The sequence below is a fragment of the Bidens hawaiensis genome, unplaced genomic scaffold (genome assembly GCF_021521415.1).
Source record: "Bidens hawaiensis isolate Kalapana, Puna unplaced genomic scaffold, B.hawaiensis_p1.1 tig00012283_1, whole genome shotgun sequence".
NCBI lineage: Eukaryota > Viridiplantae > Streptophyta > Magnoliopsida > Asterales > Asteraceae > Bidens > Bidens hawaiensis.
In genome coordinates, this window is record NW_027491999.1 from 333173 (window position 1) to 344793 (window position 11621).

Genomic DNA, 11621 nt, shown 5'->3' on the forward strand with positions numbered 1-11621 from the left:
CCCTTCCATGTTGGGATAGGAGTACCATCGAGCCGATACGCACCTGGTTCGGGATCTCGTTCTTTACGCAGCATGTAGTCTCGATTTTGAAGCTGGAATTGGTTCGTGTTTTCCCCAGCTGGGGTTCTATACGCACTCGCCTGCCTAGCTTTTATTTCGCCACGAGGTGCGCGAGCGTCCCATCTCTGACGAATGTTTCGACCATGTCTTTTACGTCTATGCATTCTTCAGTGTTGTGGCCTTTTGTTCTGTGATAGTCACAGTACTTGCTCCGATCAGCATCGTGACGATGTCGGATTACTGGAGGCTTTGGCCATGGGAGCTCTTCAGTAGCAAATATGTCAGTGACGCTTTTGGTAAGTGGCGTCCATCTGGAGTTCCGGTGCGGCTTTACATTATCCCTTTCACCCAATCGGTGCTGTAAGCCGGATGAGGTGTCAAAGTTTACCCTTGACTGCCAAATGCCTTGCTTCCGTTTTTTGTTTAATCGGGCGGTGAGGACGTTGTCCTCTCTCGTCCTCTGGGTGTAAAGGTTTGTGCTCTGCGGAAGGTCTCTACCCAGTTGCTTCTCCGTTTCCGCATAGCGTTTGGCTGCTGTCATGATGCCATCCCATGTGGATGGCATTCCATCTTTACCCGTTAGGGTTCGGATAAGCTCTGGGTCCTGCGCGCCCTGGATGAAGGCTGCGCGAACAAGATCCTCGCTGATATTGCCCAAACTTAACTTCTTTGAGTTGAAGCGAGTGATGAAGTTTGGCAGAGATTCATCTTCTTCCCGTGTGCATTTGAGGATTGTCCATTGCTCCTCGGTATACTTTCGCTGCTGGCTGAAGTGTTGGCTAAACTTCTGCTGGAAGTCTGCCCAGTCGTAAATGTGGTTAACCGGTAAACGATCAAACCAAGCCCTAGCAGCCCCCACCAGCGTCATTTGGAACATGTAACACCACGTGGGTTCCGTCCAATTGCTAACGGTTGCCCCCGCTATGAACCTGTTCAAATGATCGTCTGGATCAGATAGGCCGTCATATGTGCCTATGTTAGGCATTTGTTTAGCACTCCTCGGGGCAATTGCTTCAGCAATGTCCCTTGCAAATTTGGACGTTCCTGCATTTGTAACGTTTGGTCTGAACGTTTTAGAGAAGTCCCGTGGACTTCCATCTATGCTTTTTGGTTTGAAGGCTTGTCCAAAATGCCTTTTCGGTTGGGTTTCCGTTTCTTTACGCTTCCCTTTTGCCTTGTGACGAGGGTTCGCGTCGGAGTCGGATTCCTCCGAGTCATCCTCCCAGTATTCGAATTCGTCGGCCTGTTGCACGGAACGCAAGCGTTCGTCCAACTCAGCCTGGAATTCCTTTTGTCGTGCCTCCGCCCATGCCTTAACTTCATCGAGAGTCTGGCGGGGGAGTCTTCGTTTCTCAAACTGGGTATCGGTGGATCCCAGTAGTCGATCATTTACTGCACTTGCCCCAGCTTTGGTAAGTGGGGTAGTGTTCGTAAAATTTACTTCACTTGCCCCGGCTTCGGTAGCCGGGGTAGTGTTCGTAAAAACTGTGTTGCCGGTATTCCCCCTAGTAGCTGGGGTTGTGGTTACCGGAATTTCTCTAACCATCTTTGTAGAAGTTTGAAAAAACTGGAGAAAAATAAAGTTCTAGCTTTATGCACGGATGGCGCCAATGAAGAAACACTAACCGGACCCCGGGCAGGTTACTGGTAACCTGGGGGTTGGAGAGATGTTTCCCACGAGGGGTTAGACCCTTGGAAGATGGTTCTTCTGATAACCTGCAAAACAGACACCGTGAGCTCGTCACTGAGAAGGGGGGGGTTCCTCCTTGTGACCACCCTCCGGCGTGAGAATCAGACTAGATTGCTCTTTAAATATAAAAGTATATTAAGAGATTGCTAGAGCAGATATCAGGTATAATATGATAAGATAAGATGTTCATACCATTGGGGTATTTATAGCCGAAGGTAGGTTTCCAAGGGGTTTAGCCGGCCCAACACGCTACCAACTGTAACCTATGCACGTGCCCTGCCTGTGAGTGGTGGATAGGTAGCGGCTGACACAGAGCAGGCGTGTCGTGCACTCTTCCTCTTCTGCAACTACAGGCTAGGCACGTGGTATGGCAGGAGTTGGTGGGTAGGCGGCGGCTATTGGTCACAGTGCTGTGGCGTGCTGTCTGCCATGCTGCTGTCAGTGAGCTGTCGCATTCTTGGTCAGATCTTTTGTCTGTACCTCGTCAGGTATAACACAAAAGATCCTCCATCATACGGACTGGCTCATTTAGGCGGGAGTTTTCCCCCTCCCGCCTTTGCTCATTCCTTCAGGTGACACTGGGGAGAGTTAAGTGCCTTGTGCGTGTAGCCATGCTGCGCGGGTGGCCTTCCCTCATGGCTTGTATCCGAGGCTGCGGGAACAGGCGGAGTCATTCACCATGGGAGGCATTTCCTGCGGGACCAGCTTGCATACTGCGCGTAAGGACGTCACTTCTCTGAGCATGGTTGGTCCTGCGGATCCAGTTGGTCTCTGCGCAGACGTCCTTGTTTAAGGTGAGTCTTGCGGGTCCAACTGGGCTCTGCTGGGACCTACCTCTTCACTTGCCTTAAGGAGCTCGGGCTCGAGTCGACACGGCTCGTTTATACCTCTAAATAAATAAGTGAAGTAGAAGATTACGTACTTTGGTTTGGGATCTTGATGATAGGCGTGATCTGCAGTAGGGGAGAAAGCCTTCATCTTGGGGGAGGTAGAAGTAGCAAATCCCAAGCTTCCTCTAGAGCGATTCACCATTGATTTCACTAAATTCTGCAACATGTATATAAATGAAAATTTATATCAAACCAAACAAGTTACTTGGTCATAAATTATTAATATTAATTGCATTATTTACTCACAGCCATTGAAGTTGTAATTGTGCAGAGAAGCTAGAAGGAATGAATCGTTGTTGCTGGAGTTAGTATTGATGATGATGATGATGATGATAGAAGGTAGGTTGTGGGTATATATTGGGAAAGAAACGTAGTTTCGAGAAGACTAGAGGAGATGGAGACACGTGTCGGTTTTTTTGCTGGAGAAGTCTGGAAGTAACGCGTCATGGTCTTCCTGACTGTGTCAGTGTTTGTGTTTGGATTCTTGAACTATCTCCTTACCCAATCAACTAATAGAATCTTAATGTATACAAATACTTATATAATTTTTCCTACTTATATGAGAAAAATCACTAGTAGAGTATAAATTTTCATACAATTTTAATAAAAAAATGTGTTGAGGTCTAACATTTTTATCAGCTTGGAAAGACATTCCATTAAAGTGTTAGTCCTTTAAGAAGTATCATATCATTATTTTAACAAAAGTGTATATTAAAATGTTTAGATTATTATTTAATATATTAAAAATACAATGATAAAGTAAGTTGGTTTTTATGGTATTAACCTTTTAAAATATATGAAGATGTTTTGCTTCTTTGAAATAAACTTATTCATGGTGTGTTGAAACTTATAAAAGAAACGGGAAAAAGATCTTGCCAATAATATACTATATTGTATTCTATGCTCTTGATCAGGCCTTTTGATATTTATGCAACGCCAACAAGTTTGTGTCACTATTACATCAATCAAATACTAGCTATAAGTACTATTTCATATAAATAAATCCTAAACTCGTTAACATACAGTCTTCAAAGTGTTCGAATTCAGTGTTAATTTCCATCTAAAGTTGCATTTGAGATTGTTGTTGTCCAATACAATTCAAAACCGAATAAATCTCATCAGTTTGAGGATGCAAATCATCACCCGCCACAAACTCATGTGTAACACCATCCAACTGAATCAAACTACATCCAGCATTCTTCTTCACCCTCCTTGAATCCCTCAGCCTCCTTATCTTTGTCAAATCATCCCACCTCTTTGCATTCGCATAAATATCCGCCATTGTTGAATAAACTCCACCATCTTCAGGACTTATCGCCATAATATTCTCAGCAGCTTTCTCTGCAACCTCAACATTCCCATGAAGTCTGCACCCTGCAAGCAAACCGCCCCAAACACACACATCACCTGACATTGGCATACTCTCAATCATCTCCACTGCTTCTTTGATCAAACCAGCACGTGCGAGCAAATCAGCCATGCACCCGTAATGTTTAAGCTCCTTAAAAAACACCATAAACCGACCCCATCTCATCAAAAAGTCGTCTTGCTTCGTTAACAAGACCAGCATGGCTGCAACCCACCAAGACACTAAGAAAGGTCACCCCGTCTGGTGTAACTCGGTTCTTGACCATTTTCGTAAAATAATTTAATAACATTTCACCATAACCGTGCATAGCTAAGCCTACAAGCATTGCATTCCAAGTGAATATATTTTTATCACTGCCAGCTTCGAATATGTCTCTCGCAGTTTCTATGCACCCACATTTGGCATAAAAGTCCACTAACGCAGTACACAAGAACGAATCTATTCGAATTCTATTACGATTAATATAATCATGCACTTGTTTCCCCTTTTCCAGCTTCCCCAACCGTCCACAAGCCGAGAGCACAGAAACCAACGATATGTTATCACACGGCGCGTTTATAACAACCATTTGATCATACAAATTCAAACACTCATCGCAACGTTTCATTTGCGCATACCCCGCCAGCATTGTACCCCACGTCGTCCCATCCCTAACACTCTCAGCCATTCCATCAAACACCCGGCGCGCACGCTCAACGTCCCTAGCCTTCACAAACCCATCAAGAATCACATTATACGAAACCACATCTCTCACAGGACTTTCAACAAACACCTGGTGGGCATTGTCAATCCACCCACAATTAGCATAAACATTAACAAGATTGTTACACACGAACACATCCGTCATAAACCCAAGTTTCAAACCGAGAGACTGAACCGTTCTCGCAACGGAAACATCATTCAACTGCGCACACGCCTTGAGAACAAACGGAAGCGTGTGCGCGTCTGGAGGCGCGCATCGCCTGCGCATTTGTATGAAGAGAAACAATGCGTGCAGGGGTAACGAAAGGAGAGTGTGGGAGCGGATGATGGTGTTCCAACAGAAGGTTGATGGGTTGGTTATAAGGTAGAAGATGGATATGGGGTAATGGTAATGGCTATGGTTATGATGTGGAATTGGGGTGGGCATGAGGGTGTTGAAGGTGTGGAGAATGGTGGTGAGTAGGTGTGAAGTGGTGGATGGGTGGAGAGAAATGAGGCCTCTGGTGATGAATTGGGAGTGGGTTTGGTGGATTTGGGTGATTGATTTGCATTGGTGTTTGAGGGTTTGAATGAGATGGGTTAATTGTTTGCAGTAGATCATTAGGGTTTTCTTTCAGTTTCAGTTTCAGTTTCAGTTTTACTTTCATCTTCTTGGGTTCAATGGTTTGAAATGCAGTATCATTTAGCGTGACATTTATAGAGCTCGAGCTCGAGCTTGGCTCGTTTCGAGCTCTATTTTCAAAGCTCGAGCTCGGCTCGTGGGTACATTTTCAAGCTCGAACTCAACTCGGGCTTGGCTCGCTTACTATATATCAACTATTTTTTTCATATAATTATAATTATTTTTATAATTTTTTTATTATAATTTTATGTATAAAATGATATATAATATTGAGTTATTTTTATTTATTTTTTTCATAACATTATATATATTAATTAGGGGTGCAAACGAGCCGAGCCGAGCCGAGCCCGAGCTCGGCTCGTTTAACTTACACAGAGCTTGGCTCGGCTCGTAAATTATTTATCAATTATTTTTTCAAAGCTCGAGCTCGTAAGTATATTTTCAAGATCGAGCTCGGCTCGGGCTCGGCTCGTAAACTATTTATCAATTATTTCTTTTTTGTATAATTATAATAACTTATATATATATTTTTTCTATTATAAATGTATGTATAAAATAATATATATTATTTATATGTTTATTTATTTTTTCATCAAATTATATAAATTAATTAATAATTATAAAATATATATATATTAAAAAATTATATAAATGGCAGGCTCGCGAGCCGGCTCGATCTCGACAAGTGAAGCTCGGGCTCGTTTATTAAGCGAGCTTACTTTTAGGCTCGGCTAGGGCTCGATTAAGCTCAACTCGATCGAGCTTTTTAACAAGCTGATCTCGAGTAGCTCGCGAGTAGCTCGGCTCGTTTGCATCCCTATTATTAATTAATAATTATTAAATATATATTTTAAAAAATTATATAAATGACAGGTTCGTTTAGGTTCGCGAGACGGCTCGAGCTCGATAAGTGAAGCTCGGGCTCGGGCTCGTTTATTAAATGAGCTTACGATTAAGCTTGGCTCGATCGAGCTTTTTAACGAGCCGATCTCGAGTAGCTCGTGATTCGCTCGATTCATTTGCACCCCTGCCGTCTGAGTGAGGTGGTAAGGGATGGAAGAGGAGGCGAAGGACAGATGTGATGTGGGTGAACTCCATGGAGCAAGGTTGTTGTCTGCAAACTTCATGGCGGACAAAGTGGTGTAAGCTGTAACTAGTTTGATTCAATGAAAGTTCGTTTTGTTGGTAAAACAAACTTTCATTGAATATTTTTAATAGGGTTTGTGAAGGTTTAGTGTTACGGAAAAAAGTGAGGGTTTTTTAGATAAGTTTGAAATCTGATGATGCGGTTTGTGGAGTTCTAGCGTTGCTGGTGCTCTCATACCATGCTCGTTGGTTGAATGGTTTATTTTGTATTTGTTCAATAATGTGTTTGTTTTAAACTTCTTGTGACAATATTAGATGTTAAAAAAAGAATCCGGCATGTGTATGGTTCGGTTAGTGTCAATCTGCGAATACTTATGCTATTTTCGGGTAACCTACGAATACTTGTGTCTTTTGGGTTCATGTGCATGGTGTGGTCTTTTGAGTTTGTGTCGTGTTTGACCTATCATACGCTTGAACACGTCTCGTTTAGCATCCTAAAGTAAAGTGCATTAAATTGTGAGTTTGATTGTGAAACCGGCGCTAAACTAATCACAATTCTATAGAAACAGCAAAACACGAGGGAATGCTCATATGGTTGTAAATAGGAAATCAAATCCAGGCTCAAATCATGCCCAATCGCACCCGACCGTCAATGCTGTTATCCCTAACTACATTAGTCTGGTGGTGAAATGAGTACACTCGCAGAGTTGCAGTGCGGATAGATCTCACGTAAGAATGGATACATCACTAACATTCAGTTTAGATAAATCAACACCCAAATATTTTAAGTCTAACCGTTCAACAATCAAAATAACCGTAAAAACATTATCCAAACATGGTGAGTTGAATTGAGGATATATGAGGCGAGTGCAAGTATCTTCAACGATCTGTAACAAACAATCGAATCAAGAGAAGAATGTATAACGCAAATATGTTTTTTCAGCCCACATCATTCCAAATAAATCTTCAATGGTGCATGACCATAAGGCTAAATTTGAGAATAAAGGCAAAAGGGCATTAAGAAAATTGCATCAATATATATTCACAGCTGCTGATCATAGATCATCATCCATCAATATCAGATCATGCTTAATAAATACCATATACAACATTCAAAAAGTTCATCGACTTAACACGTATTATGTAAGAGAGAATTAGCAGCAAGCTGCGATATATTCACATTTGGGGATGACCTATATAGTATAAGTATACACGGGCCAATTATCTAGTCTCAAATAATACACAATTAGAAATGAGATATTCCAATAGGTATACCTCTTGCTACAAAATCCAAATCCCGGGTGAAAATACAGTTGATTATGCAACTCAAAACAATTCAAGAATCTTATTCGTATTCGTCACCATCAATGTCGGCAGAAATTATTCAAGATCTAAAGTGTTTTTCATGGTCTCATAAACCAAATATGTAATGCTGGCTGCCGGTACAACTTTCAAAAGATTAGGTACAAGTCCTTTGTAGAACCCTCTAGTACCTTCTTTTTTATATGTTTTCAGGAACACATCTAACATACCTTTGTAAGCAGTTGAACCACCTGGCGTTTGTGCTTGCATTCTGAAAAGCACATTATCACAAGTCAACTGGGACTGGGTTGTTTTTGAAGTCCCGAGAGGGTCAAATAAAAAATATTAAGCTAATGCATATATGATAAAATCTTCTAAATCATTTTATTAAAAGATTAGATGCATTCCTGTCATAATATTGTTTTGTGATCTTACTATTTTTAGAAAAAAAGATTATTTTTATATATATCCTTCCGCAAGTACATAATTACATGTATATCCTGCTGCAAGCAAAAAAGTTAAATATACGTATATCCTTCTACAAAGTACAAAATTTCATATATATCCTTCTGAATCTCATGCTTAACCATTAAAAACACTGAAAATAAAATCTATCTATTTATAAGAATATGTTTCGCCAAATAAACAAATTGGAAAATAATGTTATTACCGTCATCTCAGTGCATAATGTTCTTCACTTTTATACAGTAAAACAGATTGTTTATAAGTAACTAATTTTGTTTAATTTAGTATAGAACAAAAATGATATTTTTAGTGTTCTCAAAAGGGTAAATACAATATTATGTATATATATATATATATATATAGGGGAGCTTTCAAATGAGAACCCCTTTGAGTTTTAAGAACTTGAAAGAACTCAGTGTAACAAATTTTTTTTTCGAATTTTTTTTACACATACGTAATATATGAGGTTACATATACGTAAAAAAATTACAGAATTTTTTACGCACCGAGTCGACTTATTACATATGTGTAACGGACGTTTAAAGTTGTGTAATCACTGTACATAGTTATTCTCTCTCCTCATTTACTTTTTTGCCAGATTTAATCTCAACCACATATTCCAATCCATTTAATTAAATGTGTGGCCTAGAATTGAGTTCTTAAGTTCTTAAGACTCAACATGGTTCTCAAAAAACCCCTCCCCTATATATATATATATATATATATATATATATATATATATATGTGAAACTATGGACTTCTGGAAGTGTGTAAGATAACTTGCAGATCGTGCCCTTTAACTTCAGTAAGTACAAAAACATCCTAAAGTTCACATGCTGTCACTCTTTTCGTCCTTTCCACTAACAGACATTAAATTTGTCAATTTGATTCAGTCATGTGCAATGCACACCAGAGTATATTGGTCATTTTACCCTCTTAACAAACAAAAGTGAATCTTACCTTGTCCTGACAACTTGCAACGGATATACAAAAGTGGCACCAAGAGCTCCCGAAACCGTCCCACAACCCAATTGCACCAAAGGACCAGGTTCTGCAAGACAAAACTAACAACTATTATATCACGACACATAAAATAATATTATCAAATCATACCACTATCATGAAGAACATATGTTCTTGACATCTCCTTTAAAGTCTCGTAAGCAGCCAAATCAATGCCAGCATAAGGAATAATCCCAAAAAGAGAAGGTACAATCCCTCTATAAAAAGCCCGAGGCCCCTCGTTAACCCATATATCCTTAGAAAGTTTTCCCAAACTTGGAACCTTTCCAAGCCCGGGCCCAGTCCCGGTAACAAACGTTTGCAAACGGGTTTTCACTAAATCCATCGGATAAATAGCAGTTTGTGCAACCGCGCCCGCCAAACCACCAGCAATAAGCCGCCCTGAAGTTCCAATATCGCCCTTATCGTCCCGACGAATAAAATTCTTCAACATTTCATAAGTGTAAAACTTGATAGCACTTTCAGGTGCAACTTTAACAACGTTTAATCCGTTACCTCTAAAAAACGATAGCACGCCTCCTTCTTTCCATATGTTAATAATTGCTGACTTAATTGAAGAATTACAGGTTTGAACTTGAAGTATGACTTTCAGGCGGTCAAGCGGGGCAGTGGCAGTCCGAGAAGCGGCTCCAGCAACCCCACCGGCGATCAAGTATCTGCTGGCGTGAGCGTGTTTGTTAATGCCAGCTGGAATTGTGGCGTGTTCACCGATATCTACATGGTATACGCGTTCCCAGTATTGATAGATGTTTACAAGTGTTGTTTCGTGTGGATAAAGAAGAAGGAAGTCTCTCCATTCTTCAAAAGTTATGACGCCATTGTTATCTTTGTCAACTCGCTCCACAAAGCTAGCAAATTCTTTATCATCAATTTTTATCCCTGCAAAAGAAGAGCTGCCATGGCTAATAAGATGAAGACACCTCAAAGAACTGAAATGCTTTGTGTACAGAGAACAAACAAACAAACATACACAGTAAAATTTCCCTCGTAGCAAGCAATTTGGTAAGGTCTTGGAGGATAGGATGGGGGCAAATCTTTCCTCTATCCTGGAAGATAGAGTGACTGCTCCCAATGACACCCCAGTGTGTACGGAACTTGGTTCTAAAACGTGTGCATTTGGAGAGCATGACGCGTGCATCACATGATGTGCTGATAAAATCGCACAGTGCGATGCGATTCCATGATGCCGATCGATGCAATCTTATGCGTGATGTTGGGCCTTATCTACTATTTTAACAAATTTCACAATCAATTGTCATGGATCTAAGTTTGTCAAATCTAATAAAACAATTTTGACCATCAATTTAAGTTTGAGTATTCGAACAAATTAGACAAAGATGACCCGAGAATACGTTATATTTTAATGTTTAAAAGTTCATAATTTAAAATATAGTATATTAATATTTTCTACGATAACTAAAACCTTGGGATCACAACGCATCAGAGCATCGCGTGCTTTTTGCAACGGACCTACAAAGAGACTGCCGTTAAAGAGTGCCCTTTATAAAATTTTGATTCATCCATCTACAAAGATTATAAAGGGTACACGTCATCATACGCTCCTCGTATGACAGACGAAAATAATCACAGATCACACGGGCCAAAAAACTGTGCTAGTTGTGTGCTTCGAAACGCCGCAAAAAATATGATTGTGAACTATTAACTGCTATCTAGACATCTAGTATCTACTCATAGCAAAACTAAATTAAGCTGCACACAACATAAATAGCAAAGTATGATATAATACCAGCTTTAACCAAAGCATCATACAACTCTTCAGGCAAAATGCACCCGTTATGTTCGACATCAATCGCCTGAAAAATCCGATAAAGCTCAAGCTCTTTGGCATCCATATACCTCCTAAACTCCTGATAATCAACTCTCCCATCCTTATTCGCATCACAAACCCTAAACAACTCCTTAGCATACTTATAATCCACCGGAATCTGCAACGCCGACAGCCCGGCTTCGATCTGCGCAGAATCAAAGTAACCAACGTTCGACGTGTCGAAGAAACCGAACAAACCACGAAACCTTAACTCCCGTTCATCTTTTGTCTCTCTTAAGGCTAATAACACGTGGTCTATTGTCACCGGACCTTGATTCTTCAGCGGATTGCAGCATCCCGCCGGCAGACGGCGGTGATCCGGTGAGTGTTTAATTGCCGGTGATGCCATTAATGAACAAAAAGCCCTAAATTGAGTGAATGCATGCCCTAATTAATTAGATCTGTATGTTTCTGTGTGGAATAATTAGGTTGGAGAAATGAAACGCATGCAGTATATAGAATAATATTCCAAGAATCTTTAATAATTTGACCCGTTTTTGTAATTCCCGGGTCAAGTATTTGAAGGCATGTAGAAATCGTGGAAAGATGGATCCACACAGACACGGAGAGAATCCAGGCGGGTG

At 40.6% G+C, this 11621-nt stretch overlaps 1 protein-coding gene and 1 pseudogene across 1 annotated transcript; both read right to left on the reverse strand.

Annotated features, from left to right (window-relative positions):
- Window positions 1–3697: 3697 nt before the first annotated feature.
- LOC143540600 (pentatricopeptide repeat-containing protein At5g61800-like) lies at window positions 3698–5338 on the reverse strand (annotated as a pseudogene).
- Window positions 5339–7799: 2461 nt separating this feature from the next.
- LOC143540601 (calcium-dependent mitochondrial ATP-magnesium/phosphate carrier protein 2-like) lies at window positions 7800–11386 on the reverse strand. The gene is made up of 4 exons (XM_077033617.1): window positions 10957–11386; window positions 9300–10088; window positions 9147–9237; window positions 7800–7992 (listed from the first exon to the last, which is right to left on the reverse strand). The coding sequence occupies exons 1-4, from the start codon at window positions 11384–11386 to the stop codon at window positions 7800–7802; spliced, it is 1503 nt and encodes a 500-aa protein (XP_076889732.1).
- Between the last annotated feature and the right edge of the window lie 235 nt (window positions 11387–11621).

Coding starts and splice junctions, on each gene's coding strand:
- LOC143540601 (XM_077033617.1), bottom strand. CDS start 11,386: ATGGCATCACCGGCAATTAAACACTCACCGGATCACCGCCGTCTGCCG. Junction 9,238..9,299: donor ATATGTTCTTCATGATAGTG/GTATGATTTGAT, acceptor TTTGTCTTGCAG/AACCTGGTCCTTTGGTGCAA. Junction 7,993..9,146: donor TTGCAAGTTGTCAGGACAAG/GTAAGATTCACT, acceptor TGTGCTTTTCAG/AATGCAAGCACAAACGCCAG.